The sequence below is a fragment of the Elephantulus edwardii genome, unplaced genomic scaffold (assembly GCF_000299155.1).
Source record: "Elephantulus edwardii isolate Elephantulus edwardi_28Jun2011 unplaced genomic scaffold, EleEdw1.0 scaffold00133, whole genome shotgun sequence".
In the NCBI taxonomy this organism is placed as follows: domain Eukaryota; kingdom Metazoa; phylum Chordata; class Mammalia; order Macroscelidea; family Macroscelididae; genus Elephantulus; species Elephantulus edwardii.
In genome coordinates this window covers 5671711-5696112 of record NW_006399883.1, presented here as the reverse complement: position 1 = coordinate 5696112, position 24402 = coordinate 5671711, and the positions used below count along the sequence as shown (strand labels likewise).

General features: G+C 41.3%; 2 protein-coding genes across 4 annotated transcripts in view; both read left to right on the top strand.

Annotated features, from left to right (window-relative positions):
* PCNT (pericentrin) overlaps nt 1-17081 on the top strand; it is a 155192-nt gene extending 138111 nt beyond the window's left edge. The window contains exon 37 of the mRNA XM_006894042.1: nt 16852-17081. Coding sequence (XP_006894104.1) covers nt 16852-17081 — 230 coding nt within the window. The remainder of the gene's footprint in view (nt 1-16851) is intronic.
* Nucleotides 17082-17144: 63 nt separating this feature from the next.
* DIP2A (DIP2 disco-interacting protein 2 homolog A (Drosophila)) overlaps nt 17145-24402 on the top strand; it is a 150183-nt gene continuing 142925 nt past the window's right edge. For all 3 annotated transcript variants that reach the window (XM_006893921.1, XM_006893920.1, XM_006893922.1), the window contains exon 1: nt 17145-17235. In XM_006893921.1, coding sequence (XP_006893983.1) covers nt 17145-17235 — 91 coding nt within the window. The remainder of the gene's footprint in view (nt 17236-24402) is intronic.

Here is a 24402-nt window from a genome sequence, read left to right as displayed (position 1 = left end):
GAGCAATGATGTCAGTTAGAGGACTAAGGTACATCTGATTCAGGCCATCGTCTTTTCAGTCACTTGCTATGTATCTGAGAGCTGGACAATGAATAAGGATGACAGATGAAGAGATGATGCCTTTGAGATGTGATGTTAGAGAAAAGCACTGAACATCCCATGCGCTTCCAAAAGAACAAACAAAAGTGCAGCCAGAGTGTCCCTTGGAGGCATAGATGATAATGCTTTGCCTCACATACTTCGAGCATGTTTCCAGGAGAGCTATTCCTTGTAAAGGAAAATGATGTTCGGAAGGGTGGAGGGTGTATTGATACGGTGACTACTGCAATGGGCTCTTCTTGTGTGTCAGGAAGTGTGACAAGGCACAGGATAGGATGGGGTTGTGATCTGTGTTCAGAGGGTCGGTTTGGGTTGCACTCAACAGCACCTAACAATAAAGTAGAGGTTTTGTAGAAGCAGAATTAAGTGTTCTGGAATTGCCATTCTCAATGTCACTCACAGTTTGTTAGGATACATACAATCAAATGACTTCACATCATCGAAATAATAAATTGAGATGGCTTTTATTCTTTTTTACAATGAAATCCTATTCAGAAATGGGATTACAGCTACATGTACATAGTTGTTGTTGTTGTTGTGTGACACTGAGTTGGAACCAACTTACAGCTGACCCTCTAGCAGGTTCTCAGAGGCAGTAAATGCACAAGAGAAGACTGCCCATCTCTCTCCCACAGAGCGGCTAGTGGGTTGGAACTCCCTGCCTTTGGGTTGGCAGCATATCTCCTTATCTTTGGGCCACCAAAGTTCACCACATGTATAGAGGTTAGGGTTTACTTACTGTTGGCAGAGACAATTCAATTCCTAAAAGTTGATGTCAAAATTATTCTAATTTCAATGTCTCCTACAAAGACTAACTCTTGTTGCTAAAAGAGGCTATTTTTTAGAGAGGAACATCATGCTTGAGAAGGTGGAGGGGCAGTGAGAGAGAGGAAGATCCTGGATCAGATGGATTGACACAGTGCCTGCCGCAGTGGGCGTGAGTGTGTCAGATGCTGTGAGACTGGTACAGGATAGGACAGATCTGTTCATAGAGTCACTATGGGTCATACACAACTTGATGGCACCTAACAACAAACATAGCATAATCTCTTATTGATAAATAATATAAATATAAATATATAAATATAAATCTTATTTAGATCCAACTGAAATTTCTGTCAGTTCCCTGTGAATGTTCCGTAGGGTCATCTGAGTCAGTTTCAAATTGATGACACAAATTAAAAACAAAATTAGTCAAGATTTTGTGAAATACTGCACAACATGGATGGAACTAGAAAAAAATATGCTGAATGACATAGTCACAAAAAAAAGGATAACCATAATATCAAAAACCTCATAGCCACTGAGTTGGAACTGACACAAAAACTATCTTGCAGTGGGTTTTCAGTGGCTTTGTATGGGAAGATACAGCCCATTTTTCGACAGAAGAGCAGCTAGTGGATATGAACTGCTTGCCTTTGGGTTGTCAGTCCCTACTCAATAAGTCATCACAGCTCCCTGATTATGGCATAAGACCACTAACATTAAGAGCTAAACTTTTTTTTTCAGAATTTTTTTTTATTTTAATGAAAGTTTACAGAGATTTTGGATTTCCATTTTGCTCGTTGTTGCACATTTTTCTCCATGCCCACCTGTCACCCCAGTTCCCATTGCAGTGCAGCTTCTTGCAATCCCAGAGGTGAGAGGTTCAAATCCACCAGATGCTGTACTGGAGAAGGAGGGACAATCTCCTCCTGTACCAGTCAGATCCTGTTTGACGGTACACACACGAAATAATAAAAATTTTTAAAAAGATAATCAGGAGAATAGAGAGGCAACAGGCAGTAATGGGTTAATCAGATATTGTTAACTAACTAATGACATTAATCAATAGCAATTAATGTTATACAGCAAAATGCCTAGGAATGATAGTGTGAAATATCATGTAATTTTAACACTTAAAATATTTGAAAAAATAATATTTATGGGATACCATGATGGTGGCCTAGTGGCAAGAAGCTGCACTGCAGTCCCAAAGGCACGTGATTCAAGGCCACCAGTTGCTCCATGGAAGAAAGATGGCATTCTCCCCCTGTGCTATTAACTTCCTTTGAAAATCCACCAGAAGGTTGGTCAACTATGGATCAGTTCTGATTCTATGGTACACAGATGATGGAATGAAAGCTTTTATATGTGAGAAGGACATGAATTTGGGGGGAACAAAGGTATGCATGAAAAGTTGGCCAGTGGATAAAGAAGACCAAAGAAGAATTGATGTCTTTGTTTGGGTTTTTGTTTTTTCGGTGGTTTGTTGTTTTGTTTTGGTTTTTTTAATGTCTTTGAATTATGGTGTTGGCAAAAAGTATTGAATATATCATAGATTGCAAAAGAACAAACAAGTCTGTATGGGAGAAAATGAACCTGGGTGCTGCTTAAATACAAGGATGGGGAAATTTTGTCTCACATACTTAGGGCATGTTGTTAAGAGGAACTAATCCAGGGGAGCTCTGGTGGCCTAGTGGCAAGGAGCTGCAACTACAATCCCAAAGGCGCATGGTTCAAATCCACCAGATTCTCTGCTGGGGAAGGAGAGACAATCTCCTCCTGTACCAGTCAGATCTTATTTGACGGTACACTCACACAAAAATAACAAGATTAAAAAAATTTTTTTTAAAAAAGAGGAACTAATCCTTGGGGAAAGACAACATGGTGGGAAAGGTAGAGGATCAACAATGACAACAACAACAAAAAGACCAGCAGGATGGATTGATAAAATGACCACAATAATGAGCTGGAGAGTGAAGATCTGGAGGATTTCCAGTGAGTCATAGCCTATTGAACAGCACTTAACCACAAAGATGAACACAAAAGATGGCATGGTTTGAACTTTGTCCTCCAAAATCCATGTATTAATAAGAATGAGTAACTGGAATGCAAAACTTGGGAACAATTTTTGTAGTTAAGAAACATGGACTTGGTGACAGAAATGAGCCTGGAGATAAAATGATAGAATTCTGTACAATTAATGATTTATTCATTGCAAATGCCCTTTATAAGAAACATAAACAGCGACTATACACACGGGTTTCACTTGATGGCATGCACAGGAATCAGATTGATAGAATCGCTGGAGAAACTCAATATAAGCTGTGAAAACTAGGCCAGGTCCTGACTGTGGAACAGACCATCAACTACTTCTTTGCAAGTTCAAACTAAAGAATGTTAAATTCACAGGAACCAAAATTTACCTTGAGTCTATCTCACCTGAATTTTAAAACCATCTCAGGAGGTTTGAGGCTTTGAACACAAATGAGCAAAAAACAGATGAGCTGTGGGAGGATATAAAGAATATCTTCCAGAAAGAATGCAAAAGGTCATTACAAAGACAGAGGAGGAAGAAAAGACCAAAATTGATGTCAGAAGAGACTCTGAATATTGCACTAGAGTGCCTAGAAGCCAAAGCAAATGGAAGAAATTAAGACGTTAAGGAGCGGACTAGAAGATTTCAAAGAGCAGTGTGGGAAAACAAAGCAAAGTATTATAATGAAATGTGCAAATAGCTGGAGTCAGAAAATCAGAAGGACCAAGCTTGCTCAGCATTTCTTATGCTGAAAGAACTGAAGAACAAATTCAAACCTTGAATTGTAACAATAAAAGATGCTTTGGGCAGAATATTAAATGATCGAGGAAGCATTAGAAGAAGATGGAAGGAGTATACAGTCACTGTACCAAAAAAAATTGGCTGACACAGAAGAAGTTCATGAAATAATGCATGATCAAGAGTCTGTGGTGATGAAGGAGAAAGGTAAAGCTGCTCTGAAGGAATTGGCAAAAAACAAGCCCCAGATATTGATGACATACCAAAGGACATATTTCAACAAGCAGACACTGCCCTGTATGTACTCACCAAGTTGTGCCAAGAAATTTGGAGAACAACCACTTGGCCAACTGACAGGAAGAGATCCATAATTGCTCCCACTCAAAAGAAGAAAAAAAAAGTGAAAAAGTGACCTGACAGAGTACAGAAATTACTGAACGATATCACTAATACCACGTGCAAGCAAGATCCTGCAGAAAAATTTTCAAAATTGCCTGGAACAGCACATCAACAGAGAGCTGCCAGAGGTGCAGGGTGGTGAGTTTAGAGGAGGCAGTGGTACTAGGGATATTAGAGCTAATGTTAGATGGATCTTGGCTGAAAGCAGAAAGTACCAGAGGAATGTCTATCTGTGTTTTATTGACTATGTAAAAGCGTGTGGATCACAACAAACTGTGGCTGACTCTAGGAAGAATGGGAATCCCAGAACACTTGACTCAGAAGAGGTGCACCTTAATTTTTATAAACTGGTATCCTTGCTCATTAGCACTTTAGAAATGTCCATGACAGCAGATGTTCCCAATGCAGTATGTCTTTTGAATTCTTGAATGTTTTTACTATGATTGTGGATCCAAGTAAAATGAAATTATTGACAACTTCAATAGTTTCTCCATTTATCATGATGCTGCCTATTGGTCCAGTGATGAAGATCTCTGTTTTTTTTTTTAATGTTGAGGTGTAATCCATATTGAAGGCTGTAGTTGTTGACCTTCTGTAGCATGTGTTTTCAAATCCTCTTCACTCTCAGCAGGCATGTTTGTGTCAAGTTCATAAAGTAAGTTGTTTATAAGCCTTCCTCCAAGCTTGATACCATATTCTTGTTTATATTGTTGTTGTGCACTATCATGTCATATCTGGCTCATAGTTGACCCTCCAGTGGGTTTTCAGAGGCAGTAAATAGTACAAGGGTTGATAGCTCATCTTTCTCATATCTTCTTCAGACAGTGAGAGGAAATTTAACGGAGACTAGGGGGTGGGAGTGTGGTCAGAGCACTCTTAATACCAGCAAAAATAATCACCAGGAATGGAGTGCCTCCTTCTGGACCTGGGGCCTTGTGCTGTGGAGTTCCCTGATAACGTGTAAGACCAAGACACATGGAGGTCTCCAGGGAATTCCAGGCCTACAGATGCTGAAGAAATAAGGACTTTCCTCCACAACTGAGAGAGAGAAAGAGCGAGACAGTGAGAAAGACAGCCTTTCTTTAGATAATTTGAATTTCTAGTTGCCTGAACTGTTAAAGAATACATTACTGTCTGTTAAAGCTGTTTCCTCATGGGATATTTGTTACAGTAGCACTAGATACCAAAGACATTAGCCTATGCAACAAATCAAAGTTGGGTGTAGATAACACTATCCATCAGAAGTTAAAATAGTTTGTGTTCCCTCCAGCCCCCAACTAGCCCCATGATGCAGGCAGCTCTGGACGTTAGAGTGTAGACGGAATTGGGTGAGTATATTGCTGACAAATTGGCACTACACGAGTCTTTGTCTGCTTGGGTGGTAACAGCTGACTTTCCACCTAGTGGCTTCTCAAGGGGAGATGCAGGTTTGATTGGACATTAACAGAAAGAACTGGAAGCCACATTGCTGAGAAGTCAGTGCTTCCCTGAGCCTTTGTTGTCTTAATGGGAATAGAGGCTTTTGCAACCAGCCTTGGGAGATGTGCACCTCTGAACACTGTTGTGTAGGCAGAATTAAGATCTCTATTACTGAGAAGTTGGTGCTTCCCTGAGGTTTTTGCTAGGCAGGAATAACCACGCTACCCTCTGCCCTCAAGCCAGCTCCAAGGGATGCAAAATTCTGGATATTAGTGAGGCTAGCCAGGATTGGGAACTGCATTACTGAGAAACTGGTGCTTCCTTGAGCCTTTGTCTGCTTGAGTGGGAATAGCTGTCCTTCCAACCAGCAGCTTCTGTCATATAATGTCAAGAAGGCAGCAGGCAGTTTCAAACATTATGAAAAACAAACAAAACAAAAAAAAAACCAACAGGCCTTCTCTTAAAAAAGCAGAAAAAAAAATTTTTAAAAAGCAGATCGGATTGCAGACCCAATGAATACCCCAGGGATAGGGAGCAGAAGAAATCAATGTGAACTTACATGAATAACTACTGAAGAAGTTAAAAATGGTGGAAGAAAGAATTGAAACAATAAAGAAAGAGGTACAATAATTTTTTAAAATAATAATCACAAGACAGAATGGTACAACCAACACAGTATTGGAAATAACAGAAATGGATGAAAATGCAATCCAGAATATCAAGATCAAAATACAGAATTTCCCAAAATACTGGAAAGACAGACAAGCAGAATAGAAGAGATGAAATAGAAAGTCAGTGAGCTAGAAATCCCAATGGAAAGTTACTAGAAGAAAAAAAATAGAAGATGGAAAAAAAATAAACATCAGAATCATATGGGATAACATCAGATGGAGCAATATATGTTTGACTGGAATTCCAGAACACGATAGGGGGCAGAGGGGAAGAGGGAAAGTGCTGAGAAAATTATAGAAGAGATACTAAAAGAAAACTTCCTAGGTATCGTGAAAAATGAGGGAATCTATATTCAAGAAGCTCATTGAACTCCAAAGTTATACTGAAGGCACTGGTAAAAACTAGGATCCCAGGAATTGTGGAATACCAACTGAGTTGTTTGCAGAAACAGACGTGCTAGATGTGATCACGTCTTCATCACAACTATGGAAGATACATTTCCTGGCCAACTGACCATGAAAATTACCAAACAATATCATTAATATCACATGCAAGTAAAATCAGACTGAAGAGTATAAAAAAAATAGCTAGAACAATTTTCTATCAACAGGAAACACCTAGAAATTCATGCTGGATTTAGAAGAGGCCATGGTACAAGGAATATCATTGCTCATGTCAGATGAATTTTGGCTGAAAACAGAGCCTACTACTAGAAGGATGCCTATTTGTGTCTTCTTGACTATGCAAAGGCATTTGGATCATAACAAAATATGGCTAGCATTGAAAAGAATGTGAATCTGAGACACTTAATTGTGTTTATGTGAATCCTCTACATACAACAAAACAAAAAACAGTTGTTTGAACAGAACAAGCAAACACTTCATGGTATAAAAATCAAGAAAAGCGTTCTTCTGGAAACATGGTGTAGAGGCATTCTAAATGGTCCAGCACCTGACCTATCATAGGCTGTCCTGCAACACAGCCTCTAACAAAACTAGGCCATCCTGAACCCTGGTAATAAATGTTTTTATACCAAGAAGGTTGGGAAAGCACCAAAATCTCTACATGGTGTGTGCCCAGGCAGACTGAGAGGGTTTTGTGCTGCGAGAACTAAAGTTCTCATGAGGTTGTCAAAACCAAAACATCTCAGCAAAACTTATGGTAGTTCCATGTGTGCTAAGTGTTTCTGTGACAGGATTAAAAGTACTTTTCTTATTGCTGTTGTTAGATGCTGTCAAGTCCAGTAAAACTCATAGCAACCCTAGGAACAAAAGATCTGAACCCTGTTCTATCCTGTGCCATCTGCACACTTCCTGACACACGAGAGCTCATTGCAGCAGTCACCCTGTCAATCCAACTGGTTGAGGATCTTCCTCTCCTTCATCGACTCTCCACCCTTGCTAGCATCATGTTCCTTGGAGAAGAATTGCTCTGAGCAACATGCCCAAAGTATGTGAAGCAAAGAATCATCACTTTTGCCTTCAAAGAGCAATCTGGCTGCACCCTGTCCAAGACATATCTGTTTGTTCTTTTGGCCATCCATGGGATGTTCAATGTTCTTCTTCTCCAACAGCTCAAAGGTGTCAATTCTTCTGTTATCCCTATTCATTGTCCTTATTTTCTTATTGAGGAACAGAAAATTGTTGTGAAATGATTGAAGGCACAACACAAAGTCAGAAAGCGAAATAAAAAATGGTGCTCTTTAAGTAATAAGATCATATGATTTGTCTGGTTTAAAAATAAAAGAAAGAAAATGGTATGTCTGGATTGTATCCTTTCTCCACATCTATTTAATCTATATCCTAAGCAAATCATTCTCAAAGCCAGACTATATGAAGAAGGCTGTGGCTTCAGGTTGGAAGGAGTCTCAACAACCTGAATTATGCAGATAACACAACCTTGCTTGCAGAAAGTGAAGAAAATTTGAAGCACTTATTGCAGAAGATCCAAGATTACATCCTTGAGAAAGCAAACATCCTCACCACTGGATCAATAGGCAACATCATGATAAATGGAGAAAAGTTGTCAATGATATCTTATACTTGGATTCACATTAAACATCCATGGTAGCAGCAGCCAAGAAATCAGAAGATATGGTTGTATTGGGGAAATCTTCTATCAGGGACTTTTTGAAAGTTTACAGAGCAAGAACTTCACTTTAAAGACTAAGGTGCATCTAATACAAGACATGTTCTTTTTAGTTGCTTGCAAAAGTTGGATAATGTGGTATTGACGAAGAGTATTGCATATTCCGTGGATTGTCAATAACAAATTTATCTTGAAGGAAGTTCAACCAAAGTGCTCTTTTTTAATTTAAATTTATTATTAATTTCAGTAAAAATTTACAGAGATTTTAGATTTCCATTCATTCATTGTTGCACTTTTCTCCCTTCCCAACCCTAGTACACTACCCTCTTGGAAAAGTAAAAGAAAAATTCTTTCATTGTTTTACAATCCCTCTCCCAGGTCCACTCTACTATGCAGCCTTTGCTCTGGACTCTCGTCATGACAAAAATACCTAATCACATATCCCTTTTAAACAGTGTTTTCCCCTCATCTGTTTTAATGCAGTATACATTATATAACCCATCTTTCTCAGTCTCCCCCCAGCCCCGAGGTTAGTCCTGTTTTGCAACAGTGGCACCATGCAGTATTTGTCCTTTTGTGACTGAGATACTTCACTCAGCATAATGTCCTCCAGGGTCACCCATTTTGAATAATATTTCATGAGTTCCTTGTTTTTCAATGTAGCATAGTATTCTATTGTGTGAATATACCACAGCTTCTCTATCCATTCATTTGTTGATGGGCACTTAGGTTGTTTCCAACTCCTTGCTATTGTGAACACAGCCGTGATAAACACGGATGTGCACAAAATTCTCCTTTGAGGCGATAATGGTGAAACTTCATCTCATCTACTTTGGGCATATTTTCCAGAGGAACCAATCCTTGGAGACATCATGCTGTGAAAGGTAGAGGGTTAGAGAAAGAGAGGAAACCCTCAATAAGCTGGACTGACACAGGAACTAGCACAGAGGGCTTGAGCACAACACAGATTGTGAGGTTGGTGCAGGAAGGGCCAGGTTCACATCTGTTATTTATAGGGTCACATGGATTACATCTTAATATCAAAAAGACAAGAAAACTCACCGCTGGGCGACATTATGATATATGGAGAAAAGACTGAAGCTGTCAATCAGTTCATCTTGCTTGAGTCCATTTTACACACTTGGCACCAGTAGTAAAGAATTCAGAAGACGTATTGCATTGGGTAAATTGGCTGTCCAGGACCTTGCCAAGAAAGCACTAAGGATCATTGGGCTCAACTGACTTGTTTTGCAACTGAAAGTTAGACAATGAAAGTTAGACAAAAAGAATGGATGAGTGTTGAATAGCCCACACACTGGCAAAAGATCAAAAACACATATGTCTTGGAGAAAGTGCAAACTTAGAGGCAAGGAAGGTGAAACTATGACACGTATTCTGGGTGTGTTTTTAGGAGGGGCTGGTCCTTGGAAAACGACATCATAACTGGAAAGGTGGAGGGCCAGAGTCAGAGAGAAGACCCTGGATAAGACTGTATGACATGGTAGTTGGCTTGAGTCTACCATAGGTGTTGAGGATGGCACAGATTAGGGCAAAGGGCACATCTGTTGTTCTTAGGGTTGCTATGGGTTATGGTTAACTGGATAGCACCTAAGAATAACAAGTTGGAGTCAACTGGAAGGCACCTAACAACAACTTGTTTGAATCTGAAGTAGCTCCTGTCATCATCTGATTTTTAAGAGTGACTTAAGATATACTGCGGGTCACCACTGTACAGCCTTTAGGTCCTTAATGATGTCAGTAATGTTTACCATTCCCAACCCTGGATATGATGAAACTTATATGACTTACTATCTTGACTTGGATGAAAGGTTTGTATTGTCATAGCTCTAGCCTTCCAGACCAAGAACCTTGTTTTGGTGCCATATGTATCAATTATACATTTGGAGAATGGGAAGATGGTCAAGTGGGTCTGCAGACTCAGTGGACAATGGTCAGTATTTCATTATTTACCTGACTGCCATATGCATCTGTTCTAATACGGGCCACGATGATGCTCCAAGTGCTTGGGTACTGAAGTCAGACTGTGTAGCCAGTACTCTTCAAAATATTTAATTAAGTCTTTCCTGTGTAAAACTACCCAAGGCAATGGTTGTTGGACTCTTTGGAGGACTTGGGGATGGGGTGGGGTTTAATTTCTGTGTGTACCAGTTGCATAGTGTTTTTTTTTGGCATTTGGCCACTTTGTTATTCAGTAGGTTCTCACTCTGAAAACGCCCAGATCTTAAACTGGGTATGGGCATTCTAATTTTTTAATAAGGAAACCTAAGATTTTCCATTACCTATTTCGGTTTCTGTTCATAATATCCTTCTCAAATATCCATTGATTTTGCCTCTACAATTGTCATGTTTTTGATAGCATTTCTAAAACTTTCTATAGGTTTGAGGTGGGCCCCCCCTTTTACCCTTAGTAAGACCCTGATCATCATTATAACTGTGATTCTGAGTTTTACCAATGAAACACTACACCTTGGATGCTTTGTATCAGGACTACTGCTATCACTAGGTCAAGTTCTACTGTTTGCTCTGGTCTACAGAGATAAGCCATCATTGAACATTTTAGCAAAATAAATAACCCTTTTACCAGCCTGCTTATGACCTTTGCAAACCGTGTGTTATTTGTGCTTCCAAGTGGAATATAATCATCTAGTGGGTCTTTGGCAGCACACAGTATATAAATTTCACATAAATTTCATGTGCCTATATTCTAAACCTTTTCTTCCCTTCCTTCGCTGTCTGCCACAGCAATTCTGGCACTTCAATTTTGCTCATCAGTCTATATTTTCCCCCCACATGTGGCATTTTCAAAAATACATCTGCAATCCTTTTGTACTTATCTGCTCAGATGGCGTCTAATTCCTCTTGAGTGGGATTTAGTGACTCATTTCTAACAAATAATAAGCGGCAGAAGTTATGTGACTTCTGAGGCTAATTCAAATTCAAAAGGATACAGGTTTTGCCTGGCTCTGTCTCTGTGCAGTGGCCCTTGGAACTCAGCCATCTCCTTGTGAAGAAGCACACACTGCAGGGATTGGCCACTACAGGTCAACACCTTCGGTCTGCTCTCCAGCCAACTCCCAGTATTGTGAGTCACGTTAAGTGAACAAATCTTCAGATTGTTCTAACCCCAGTCCGTGATCTGCTCCAGGTGAGACTCTAGATACTGTGGAACAGAGAGATAGGTCACCCCACTGGAACCTCAATACAGAATGCTTCTTATTCGGCTACCAGGTTTGAAGTAATCTATTATCGATCACTATTTAGTAATTGATACATGTACGTACTCTGTTCTAGATGTTTGCACATCTCCTAGTCCCTCGCTTGGTGTAAATATCTATCTTGGAAAATTATTCATAATTCAATAAACTCTCCTCTGTCCAATTTTGCCTTCTGGCGCTCTTTATTAAACATCCTCATAATCTACCCATACACGTACTTTCCCAGTTCTTGCCAGTGTGCCGGTTTTGCTACTTTTTTGAGGGAGTGAGGTACTACAGCTCCTTTTCTGGCTCATCAGATAAACCTGTTTCCAGCAGAATTAAGAAAGAGGTGACCATAATATAATTATCTGCAGTATCTAGTAAGTGAGCAGTGGAAGAGGGACACGTTAGCTTTCAGTAGGGAGATCTACTGCCTTGGTCTCCAAGCAGACTCATAGCAACTTTGTAGGGCAGAGTAGAATTTTTATTAAGGTATTCAGGGCTGTAAATCTTTATGGAATCTGACTTAGAGACAAATGAGTCATATTTGCATGCTCTAAAAGCTTATGGCAATCTTGGGAGTCAGAATCTTTGACAATATATAGGTATGTCCACACTAAATGATGTTGTTGTTGATTGCCTTCGAGTTAAGCATGACTCATAGTGACCCTATGAAAAAAAGGCCTGAAACCACTCTATAACTATCGACATTTATCAAAGTTCATAGAGTTTCCAGAGGCATATTATTTAGGAAGTGGATGCTACTCCTGCTTACAAAGCTGTCATAGGATGTTACTGTTTTTATGTGCCATTGAGTCACCTGTGATGTATAGTGACGCTATGTACACTATTCCCTATCCTGAGCCAGTCACACTAACTCTGACACACCAATTCCATTGCTCCAGTTACTGTTTCAATCCATCTCATCTGGGGTCTCCTTCTCTTGCGCTGCCCATCCACCCTTCTGAGCATGATGTCCTTCTCCAATGACTGATCTCTCCTGGCCACATGCCCAAAGTAAGTGAGGCAGAGCTTCAAAATCCAAGCCTCCAAGGCAAGACTTGGTTTCACCCTCTCCAAAACAGACCTATTTGTTTTCTTGGCAGTCCATGGTATGCTCAAGACTCTTCTCCAGCACCACAACTCGAAGGTATCTTTTCTTCTTCTGTCATCCTTAGTCATTGTCCAACTCTCTGAAGCATAACATGTAATTGAGAATACCATGGCCTAGATTAGGTGCACCTTTGTATTTAAACTGACATCATTGCTCTTCAGCACTCTGGAGAGGTCCCTAACGGCAGATTTTCCCAATGCAATTCATCTTTTGATTTCCTGACTGCTGGTGTTAAGATGGTTGACTGTGGATCCTAGCAAGCTGTAATTGTTAACAACCTCAATCTCTTCTCCATCTAATATGGTGCTGCCAATTGGCCCAGTGGTGAGAATCTTTGTCTTCTTGATGTTGAGCTTCAATCATATTGCAGACTACAGTCCTTGACCTTTTGCAACAAGTGTGTCAGATACTCCTCAGTTTCAGCAAGCAAAGTTGTGTCATCTGCATATCGTAGGTTGTTGATGAGTCTTACTCCAATCCTGATGCCACACTTCTCCTCATAAAGCCCTGCTTCCTGAATGATCTGTTCTGTTTTGAAGATTGAAAATATATGGGGAGAGGATGCATCCGTGATACACTTTTCCTGATTTTAAACCATGCAGTGTTTCCTTGCTCTGTTCTGAGGACTGCTTCTTGGTCCAAGTATAGGTTTTATATAAGTATGATCAAGTGCTCTGAGATTCCCATTTTCCTCAAGGTTAGCCACAATTTATTGTGATCCACACAGTCAAATGCCTTTACAGTTGATGAAACACAGACATTCTTTGGGAACTCTGCTTTCTGCTAAAAGCCCTCTGACATTGGCAATAATGTCCCTACTGCCAAGACCTCTTCTAAACCCAGCCTGTATTTCTGGTAGTTTTCTGTCGAAGTACTGTTCAAGTCTTTTCTAGATAATCTTCAACACGATTTTGCTAGTGTGTGATATTAGTGATATTGTTTATTTCCACATTCTGCCAGGTCACCTTTTTTTGGAATGGGAATAAATATGGATCTCTTCCAATCAGTTGGCCAAGTAGTTGTCCTCCAGATTTCTTGGCACTACTTGATGACCACATGCAGGGCAGCATCTGTGTGCTGAAATATGTCAATTCATATTCCATCAATTCCTGGGGCTTTATTTTTTGCCAAGTCCTTCAGAGCAGCCTGAACTTCCTCCTTCATCACCATTGCCTCATGCTCATATGTTGTTTCTTGAAATATTTCTGTGTCAGCCAATTATTTTTGGTACAATGACTCTGTATACTCCTTCCATCTGCTTTTAATGCTTCTTGAATTATTCAATATCCTGCCCATAACATCCTTAAGCATTACAACTTGTCGCTTGAATTTATTCTTTAGTTTTTTCAACTTAAGAAATGCTGAGCAAGTTCAGCCCTTTTGATTTTCTGACTCCAGCTCCTTGCACATTTCACTATAATGTTTTGCCTTGTCTTCCTGAGCAGCCTTTTGAAATCTTCTATTCAGTTTCCTAACTTCTTGATTTCTTCCCTTTGCTTTGGCTTCTTGGCACTCCCGTGCAATATTCAGAGTCTTTTCTGACATCCATTTTGGTTTTTCTTCTTCTTCCTTCTTAGTAATGACTTTTTGCTTTCTTCATGAACAATATTCTTGATATCTTCTCATAGCTTATCTAGTCTTCGTTCATTAGTGTTCAAGGTTTCAAACCTATTCCTGGGTTGGTTTCTAAATTCATGGGAAATAGACTCAAAGTCAATTTTGATTCCTGTGGATATGATTTAACCTTCTGTCATTTTAATTTGAACTTGCATACGAGCAGATTATGGTCTGTTTCACAATCAGCACCTAGCCTAGTTTTTACCACTGATATTTAACTTCTCCAATGGTTCCTTGCACAGATGTAATCAGTCTCATTCCTGGGCATCCCATCAGGTGAAATCCATGTGTATAGCCTGCATTTAAGTTTTTTATAAAAGGTGTTTGCTATGAATAAATCATTAATTGTACAAAATTATATCATTCTATCCTCAGCCTCATTTCCATCACCAAGTCAAATGATAGGGGCCCAGATTTCCTCAACCAGGGTCTAAATATGTCACAAAAGACCTGCATTGGTGGAGTATTTTACCATCTTTGGAATTCAGTGACTTAGATATTAATTCCTACAGGCTAGCCCCATCTTTCCTCATTGTCCAGTTGTAAGAGATTCCTTGCATGCAACCTAAAGGGTCCGGTGACTTTCAATGTTACTTGCTGTAACCAGACTATTGCTTTTTAAGTGCATCAAAAGATGGTAGATAACCATTTAATCCTGTCATTGCTTCTTAGTTTCCTCAGGTGTAACGATAGCATGATACATAGTATATTTGCAGTGTATTTTTTTCATTGATCCTCTCTCACTTAACCACTGGTCAAAATTTAATAACTAGATTATCACTTTGTGCCAGGTGGCAGTCAGCATGCTATCTACAAGTGATGAGTGATTCAGTCTCACACCTCATCTTATCACCACTTTTCTTGGATTATTCTTTGTATTAACTGTAGGATGGCTTTCCCAGGAGTAGACCATGAGATGGGATGTTTGGAGCACAAGTTTTATATCTAGTATAAAATCTATGAAAGAAAGCAGAAGTGTGGGCAAAGGAAGATAAAATATGAAGAATACTTGGCAAAACTTTGGGCAGCCAGTGTCAAAGTCTGGAACAAGTACAGCCCACCAGAGGTGTTCATGTTGGGCCAATAATGGTAGTATATAAAAACTGAAGGGAGAATATGGCAGTTGCCCCACCATCCCCAAGCTTGACCAATTCCTGAGAAACTTAGTAACACCTGAGCTGGTCGTCAAGAACCAGCCCAAACAATGGATCCTGGTAAGAGTCTGAGCTTGAGAAAAAACAAAACAAAACAAAACAAAAGCTAAAACCTAACTTAGTTAACAAGTCAAATTCCAAAAAGTACCATCTTGGTCCTCCCCAGGACCCTTATAAAAAGGAAACCCCCAAACTGCCCGCTTGCCATTTTGATCCTGTCTCCATGCCATGCTGCTGGGTCCCTTGGCATCCCTCTCAGACCCTGCAATAAAGAGGCCTGTTCATTTCTTGGGACCAATTCCTTTTCTTTCTCTCCCTCGTGCTCTTTGTTTTGTATCTAACAAATACCCTGAGAGCCGGACATCCAGGAAACGATCTTGTTTTGGTCTTGAACATTTCCCACCTTTGATAAGGCGCGGTCTTACATTTTCCTATCACTATTAGTGAAAAGTATTCGAGTTTTCGTTCTTTGGCGTGTTTTTAAGATTTTACTGTCACTAAATTGGGTCCTATCTCAAAGAATACTGACCATTCTCTGCAGATGGATGCATTTTTAACTTCCACCAGTTTACTTAAGATACGCACACCCATATGCGTTTGGGGAACAGCTTTCCCAGAATTCTTAATGTCCTTGTTCTGTTCACACCGCTCCTTTTAAGCCCCTTGATTCCTAATGTCTTGTTCTTTCTTTCCTCATTCTAAGGTCACTTTATAGTCCGAGAGGGCTGCTGGAACTCCCTGATCAATGCAGTGTACTTTCTAAGGCTGTTTGAAAGCAGATCAACACATATGTAGAGGCCTGAGAAAAATGCCAGTCACACACTAATCTACACCGTAAACTTCCTTTCAAAGATAGGAAGTGTAAACAGCCTTGAATTTCCCAGTAAGGGTTCTGGGATAAGAGAAAAGCCTCCAAAGTGAGGCAAACCTAATCCGGAAAAGGAAGAGAACTGTATGGATTAGGGTTTCCAGTGCGGGTCGAGGAGGAAGAGGTGACAAAGCCACACACAGGTGTCTGCAGAGCTGCTGACCCCCATCCGTCTTTAAGAGTCAGATGGTGTTGCTGGGAAGAGCACTTTTATGGCGCGCCGGCAGCTTTTATGGCGTAAAGAAATGCTTAGGAATCCACCTCGGAAACCTAAAGTCAGAGCGCTGTCATCGAAGGCGGCGCCAATTCTGGACGCGCAAGGGCTGGCAGCTCCGATAACGCGGCCGTGCCCAGGAAGCACGGGTTTGCCGGTCCGCAGGTTCGGCCGCTACTACTAGAAGTTCTAACACATCACTGGGCGAGTCCCACGACCGACACATGGAACCATAACCAAGAAGGGCGCCCAACCTCAAATGCACAGCTTGTTGGGAGTGACGTCTTCCCACTTTGCCCAATAGAAGTCCTGAATGGTCTTGACGAGTGGTCCGGGCCAATAAAAACGGAATCTCGGTGTTGCTGGGCGGCAATCAGCGTTCCCAGCCGCTCCCGGAGATGCGCACGCGCAATCCGAGATCCTAACCCTGCCCTGCTCTCCCCTCCCCCAGCGCACACACGTTCACCAGCGGAGGCTGCCGCCCCGCCCGCCCTTCCTGCTCACGCGCGCTCCCGGCTAGAGCCGGTGGCTCAGGAGCGCGCGGGGCGGCTCCGGGAGGAGGTGCGCTCGTGCTCGCCTCGCCGGTGCAGGAGCTGCCCGAGCCGCGCCCCTCCCGTCGCCGCCGCCTCCCGCTCTGGGGCTGGACGGATGCGGCGCTCCCGGCTGAAGGGTGCAACGTAGCTGCTCCCACCCTAGCTCCGGACCCCGACCCAGCCTGGCCTCGGCCCCCTCTGGGAGTGTGCCATGGCTGACCGCGGCTGCCCGCTGGAAGCGGTGCCGCTGCCCACCGAGGTGCGGGAGAGCCTGGCAGAACTGGAGCTGGAGCTGTCGGAAGGTGAGGATGGGGCCCTGGGACCCTGGCCAGCCCCTCACGCTGGCACCTCTGTCCTGTTCCTCGTTCTTGGGAATCCCTCCCAGCCCTTCACACTGGGACATCCTTTCGGCCCTTGCGCTCTGCACCGTGGGACCCCTGGCTTGCCGCACCCCACGGAGTCTGGTCCAGGTGCAAGCCCAGGGGACGCCACTGAAGGACCGGCCCCTTTCCTGCGCTTTGTCCTTTAGCTGGGTCGTTTGGCCGCCAAGCGAGAATCTTGATGAGAATGACCATTTTCATGCAAGCACTGTACAGTGTGAGTCCAGGCTGCAGGCCTGGGCTTCACGAGCGCTACTCCGGCCACTTTTGTCCCCGGGCAGCCGCTGTCCTTGTGGAGTGCAGCTCAGCGAGCCTCTCGAGTTGAGTGAGGCACTGCATCCTGTGCCTTGGGGTGATAACAGCACCTGCCTCTTGGGGTTGTGAGGCTAAAATACCTTAAAACTATGCAGAGCACTTAGAAGCAGTTACTGCTAGTCCTCCTTAGGGCATTTTCCCCCCCTTAAATCAAGCAATTCTAATATATAGTTCTTTGAATGCTAAAAATAAACTCGAGTAATTTGGCTCCAGAGGCAGTGGGTGGCATTTCCAATGCTGGACTTAATTTCTCTCCCAGGCTTCTGTTCCTGGGCCAAGTGTAAGTTCCTGCCCAGTATCAGGAAACAGTTTGAGAAAACCAGCTAAATGTTTCTTAACTCAGTTTTTCAGACTTAGGTGTATTTTTCTCTCTCAGCTTTAATTTTTATAGTTTTAATATTCTTTACAATTTGCATTAGTATGTTTAGCCAGGATTGGGTAAATGATTTCTTGAAACAACTGTCTAGTATAGTAATATATGATAGCAGATACCATGTGCCTAGTCTTGTTCTAAGCACTGGCAGGTATTAAGCCCATAACAGCCTTAGGGAGGTAGATTCTATTATCTTTGCTTTCCACATAGTAATACAGTTGCACTGAGTTTAAAATACAACATTTTGCAGTATATAACTCTTTTTTTTTTAAAGTTATAAAAGTGCAGTAAGAAATGGTATGGATCTGGTAGTTAGATGCTTTTCAGAGGTCTGAAGAACTGACATTAGAAATGGTTCTTACAGGAACTGCTAAACTCAGTTTGTTATGATTATTAATCTAGTGACAGATGCTCTTTAATTTATATGCATTTCAAATATATTTTTTCAGGTGACCCCTAGTTTCTGCTCCAGTGTACTCTTTAGCCCCTCTTTTTTATCATATTGTTGCTGTATTTTAAGTATTTTAAAGTACTTGCTAGTAGTTGATTTAAATGGGATTTGGTCATTTCTTCAAATAACTTTCATAATTTGTATGGCAGAATGCACAAGTACGTCATCAAAAGTAATTTTTCCACAGTAAAATTAAAATTAATTTTAAAAAAGTAATGTTTCCTAGAAAGAAACAAGCAAAAGAATTAACCAAAAAAGGAAACAAGTAAAAAAAAAAAAAAAAGGAAACAAGTAACGATCTGTAAATAAACTTACACTGGTTTCATCTTAGACATAAGGAAGGAATGTATAGATAGGAAAGGGGAATGCAGTTATGTAATTTGGAGAGGATGGAGAAAGTTACTTGTACTGTGAAAAAATATGGACAAGAAAAATGTGAGGAGGGAGAGGATGGCAGAGTACAGCTGTGGCCAGAAGTGCGAGAGTCCTGGTGTCTTTCCAGGCTACTAACCTGGCGTGACACTTTCCTTTTGGCTGAAATAGGTCAGTGATTACTTAGGCACAGCCGCTCTTGGCCTTGTCCCAGGGTACTTCCACACCTTTGATGCTGGCTGCTGTAGTTTTTGATTGTCACAGATGTGGGCTTGTACTTGCACTTGGAGCCGCTTAGTGACAAGGGCTTGTCTAAGGCAGATTTTTGGTATCTTCTATTAGTGGCTGGTATTTGAGTATGTGCCTGAGTCTCCACTAAATAATAATATTTCTTAGGTTTGCTCTGGTGGAAATTGAGATGAGCACTAACCTTGTTGACATCACAGGGTTCTTAAAAGATTCAGTTAGATACTGTATGTGAAAGGGTTTTAAATGCTAAGATGTTTTATTTGTATAATTAAAGGAATGGGTTATTAATGAAGCATTATTTTAAAGTCATCAAAATGAGTGATCATCAGAGTAATTTTTTAAAGTAGAATTTGTAAAACTGCTGTTCTAGAACTGTTCCTTCCCCTTCCAGATTAAGGGAGAAAGAAATTTCCCATTTAGAAAAAAAGTCTTGTCAAAATAGAGTGGCTTTACAGTACTCACATTTGTTAACGTGGGAGAGTGTATAAAGCTAAAGGGAGCTCTGGTGGCCTAGTGGTAAGGAACTGTGCTGCCAGCTCAAAGGCATGCAGTTTGAACCCACCAGCTAGAAAGATTGGCATTCTCCTCCCATGAGATTTACTGCCTCTAAAAACCCATTGGAGGTTCACAACAACATTATAAAGCTTATGGTAGTCATTCCCCTATGTGGGTAACTTTGAGAAGAAGAATCCTAGAACACTTGATTTTGCTTATGTGAAACCTATTCTTGGACAGGGAAGCAGTCATAAGAACAGAGCAAGGAAACACTGCATGGTTCAGAATCAGGAAAGGAGTGTGTCAGGGATGTGTACTGTCTCCATATGTATTTAGTCTGTATGTGGAACAGATCTTTCAGGAGGCTGGATTTTATGAGGAAGAATGTGGCATCAGGATTGGAGAAACACTAATCAACAACCTACGTTATGCAGATGATACAACCTTGCTTGCTGAAACTGAGGAGGACCTGAAGCTTTTGTTGCAGAGAGTCAAGGACTGCAGTCTTCAATATGGATTGAAGCTCAATATTAAGAAGAAAAAGATTCTCACCACTGGGCCAATTGGCAATGCCATGATAAATGGAGAGGAGATTGAAGTAGTTAACAACTTCAGCTTGCTCAGCTCCACAATCAACACTCTTGGCACCAGCATTCAGGAAATCAAAAGACAATGGATTTCTCTGGGGAAGGCTGCTGTCAGGGACCTCTTGAAGAGCAATGATGTCAGTCTGTAGACTAAGGTATACCTGATGAAAGACATGGTCTTCACTATTACTTGATATACATCAGAGAGCTGAACAGTGACCAAAGATGACAGAAGAAGAATTAATGCTTTTGAGTGGTCATGCTGGAGAAGAGTATTGAACATCCCAAGGACCGCTGAGAGAACAAACAAGTCTGTCCTGGAGAGAGTGAAAATGGGCTGCTCTTTGGAAGCAAGGATTTTGAAGCTCCATCTCCCATACTTTGGGCACGTGGCCAGGAGGGACCAGTTCCTGGAGAAGGACATCATGCTTGGAAGGGTGGAGGGAGCAGAATAGGAAGACTCTGAATGAGATGGATTGATACAGTAACTGGGGTAGTGAGGGCAGGAGTGAGGGAGACAATGAGACTGGCTCAGGATAGAGCAGGGTTCAGATCTATTGTACATAAGGTCGCTGTAAGTAATAGGTGATTTGATGGCACATAACAACTCATGCAGATGGAAGGAAGGGAATATTGAAAACAGACAAGATGATGCCTCCATGGACACTAATAGTGAGTGTGATACCTGGATAACCTGGAAAACTCCGGTGCTCCAGCATCCCTTCCCCTCAGCCTGTGTGTTGGCAGTGACCAAGTATGTCCCTGCCTTCATTTGTAAGGGATGACTTCATTCCTTTACAACTTCAGGATTCTCAAATCGACCTTTGTGTTGGAGTTGGCTTTTAGGGGGAGTGCTGATCTTATATCTTCACCTAGGGCAGGTGTGCTATTAAATCTGTTTAATCTGCTAGGAGAACAAATAGGTTCCTTCTGGAGAGGGTGAAACCAGGCTGTTCCTTGGAGACAAGAACTCTGAAGCTCTTTCTGTCAGACTAGTCCTTGGAGAGGTACATCATGCTTGGGAGGGTGGAGGAACACCACAAGAGAGGAAGACGCTGGATGAGGTGGATTGACTCAGTCACTGGGATAATAGGGGTAGGTGTGTCAGAGACAGTAAGGTTGGCTCAAGATAAAGCAGAGTTCAGATTTGTTGTACACAGGGCCACTCTGAGTCACAAGTGACCTGATGGCTCCTGACAACAACAATTTGCTATTATACATAGTTTCTATTTTCTGCTAAAGACTGTTGAGTACCATGGAGTTGAGTCATAAATGACCCATAGCTGACCCTCCAGCAGGTTTTCAGAGGTAGTTAATAGAACTGGAGGAGATGGCCCATCTTTTAACCTTGGTGCAGCTAGCTGGTGGATTCAAACTGCATGCCTTCAGAATTATAGCACAGCTTCTTACCTCTAGGCCACCAGAGCGCTTTATTAAAGATTATAAGGTAGAAGTAAGAAACAGCCCTGGTCTTACACTCCAACTTTCCTGTATGTTTCTCTCTTTTAAATTTAGGGATCTCCTCTAGATTAAGGTTGCAGGGTGAAACTGCATGGAACCTCACTTGTCCCCCCACTCCCCATGAATACTCAGAGAATAGTTGACATGTGTGGCTCCTGAAATCATATCTGAGTGTCTGTGGACTAAAGTGAGATTGTTAGAGGTCTAGTTTTGAGTAAAGAAACATAATGTATATACATTTGTGCCAGTCGTAACAAATTACCTTTCACACACCTCACAGTGGTTTTGGCACATCTGTATAGTTCAGTATGCTTGGGCTATTGCTGCAGAACTGCTTTGAAAATGTGGACTGTGGTGTGAGGTTTATTCTTTGTTTTGTGATTTGTAGGAGATTAGAAGGGAAATTCCTACACAATAGACTACATTTATACCGTTCCTATTTTTACATTTTGACTAATAGTTCTGTTCCACAACTCATAACCTGTGGGTATTTGTTGTTTTCTTCTTTAATGCAGGCACCCTAAGTGGTAGAGACCAATGAAAGGAGGGGGAAACTCAGTTCGCATATGTGGAGAAGGAACAGCTTTCCTTAAACTTTTTCTCTTTAATTGTATTTAATTTCTAAGCTCTGCAGTGTAGTTCTTAGTCTTCAGAATGACAGCTTAATATTGCTTTTATCACAGTAGATATATTTTGTTCTTATGCATATTTTGTGATAAAGATGTTTTCATGTACAGGTCTCATTTTAACCTTTCATTGATCATCTCTTATGTGACCACTTATTTGGAACACCTTTTGCACTTGTCCCTCCTCTTGGAATTCTCACTCCTTTTTATAAAGAAAATTTATCTGTTTAATAAATATTGAGTGTCAGATGATGATCAGACTTTAAAAGTCATGTTTAGCTCTGGGTCTTTGGCATCAGGGATCCCCACTCATTCCGTGGTTTACCTTCTGTCTCAGTTGTTCACAGTATGTGACGAATCTCTTGGATCCTCAGACTCTTGAAGGGGGCAAGCCTATTAAAAATATTAAGGTGTTCCTTGTCATTTCACTATGTTGACATTTACCCTGATGGTGAAAAATCAGTGAGGAGGAACATTTTTGGCACCTTAATGGGAATCAAAGCTGTGATAACCAACTGTGCTAATAGGGGCTGTCCCTTTCACAAGTTCATATGTGTAGTACAGAACTTGCTGCTTTCACCTAAGAATATATCCTTCATAAATGGAAAAAAGAAAACCTCATTGCTGTTGAGTTGGAATCAACTCATAACTGAACCTACAGTGGGTTTTCAGAGGCTATAAATTGCACGAGAAGTTGACTTTCCATCTTTTCCCTGAGAAGCAGCTGGTGGATTTGAACCACCTGCCTTTAGAATTGCAAAGCAACTACCTAGCCACAGGCCACCAGAGTTCCTTGGATCCTTGGGAGGTAATACAAAGAAAATTTAGTTGTGCTTATGTAGAACCTATATGTAGACTAGCAGGCAGTAATTTGAACAGAGTAAGACTATACTGCATGCTTGAAATCAGGAAAATGTGCATTTAGTGGTTCAGTCTATTTTGTGAAAATTATCTGAGAAACTTGACTATATGAAAATGTATGAAGCATTAAGATTTGAAGAAAACACATTAACAATTTGTATTACGTAGACGACACAACCTTGTTGGAGTTGAACAAGACTTGAAGTAATCACTGATAAACATCATGATTGCAGTTTTTTTGTATGACTTAGACATCAACATGAAGAAAACAAACCCTCCCTCAACTGGAAAAAGAAATAGAATATTAATAAATGGTTGTTGTTGTTATGTTGTTAGGTGCTGTTGAGTTGCTTGTGACTCAGCAATTCTGTGTTCAACAGCCCTGAACCCTGCTCTATCCTGTGCTAACTTTATTGTCTCTGACACACCTACCCTCATTACCCCAGTCACCAAATCAGTACATATCATCACAGGTCTTCCATTCTTGTGCTGTTCCTCCACCCTTCCAAGCATTATATCCCTCTCCAAGGACTGGTCCCTCCTTGCAACATGCCCAAAGTATGTCAGACAAAGCCTCAGTATCCTTGGCTCCAAAGAGCAGCCTCGTTTGACCTTTTTTAGGATGAACTTGTTTGTACTCCTGGCAATCCATGGTATATTCAATACTCTTCTCCAGCGCCACAGTTCAAAGGCGTCATTTTTCTATCATCCCTAGACATTGTCTGGCTTTCTGATGCATAGCAAGTAATTGCAAGGACTGTGGCCTGGATCAGGCACACCTTAGTCTCCAGACTGATGTTATTGCTCTTCAGTACTCTGGAAAAGTCTCTGACAGCCAACTTTCCCTATGCAATCGTCTCTTGGTTTCCTGACTGCTGGTACCAAGAGTGTTGATTGTGGAGCCAAGCAAACTAAAGCTGTTAACAATCTCTTCAGTGCCCATCATGATAAATGGAGAAAAGATTAAAGTTGCCAAAGATTCCATTGTATTTCAACCCACAATCAATGAATAAGGAAGCATTGGTCAAGAAATCAACATGATGCTTTGGGCAAGTCTGTAGCAAAAGATCTCTATAAAATATTAAAGACTGGAGATGTCACTTTGTGGACCTACCTACACTATGGTATTTTTAGTGGGTTCCTATGTTGTTGTTGTTGTTGTTATGTGCCGTCGAGTCGCCTGCGACTCATAGCAACCCTTTGTACAACAGCCCTAAACTCTGCTCTGTCCTGTGCCAATCGCACTGTCTCTGACATTCCCATCCCGATTATCCCAGTCACTGAATCAGTCCACCTCAT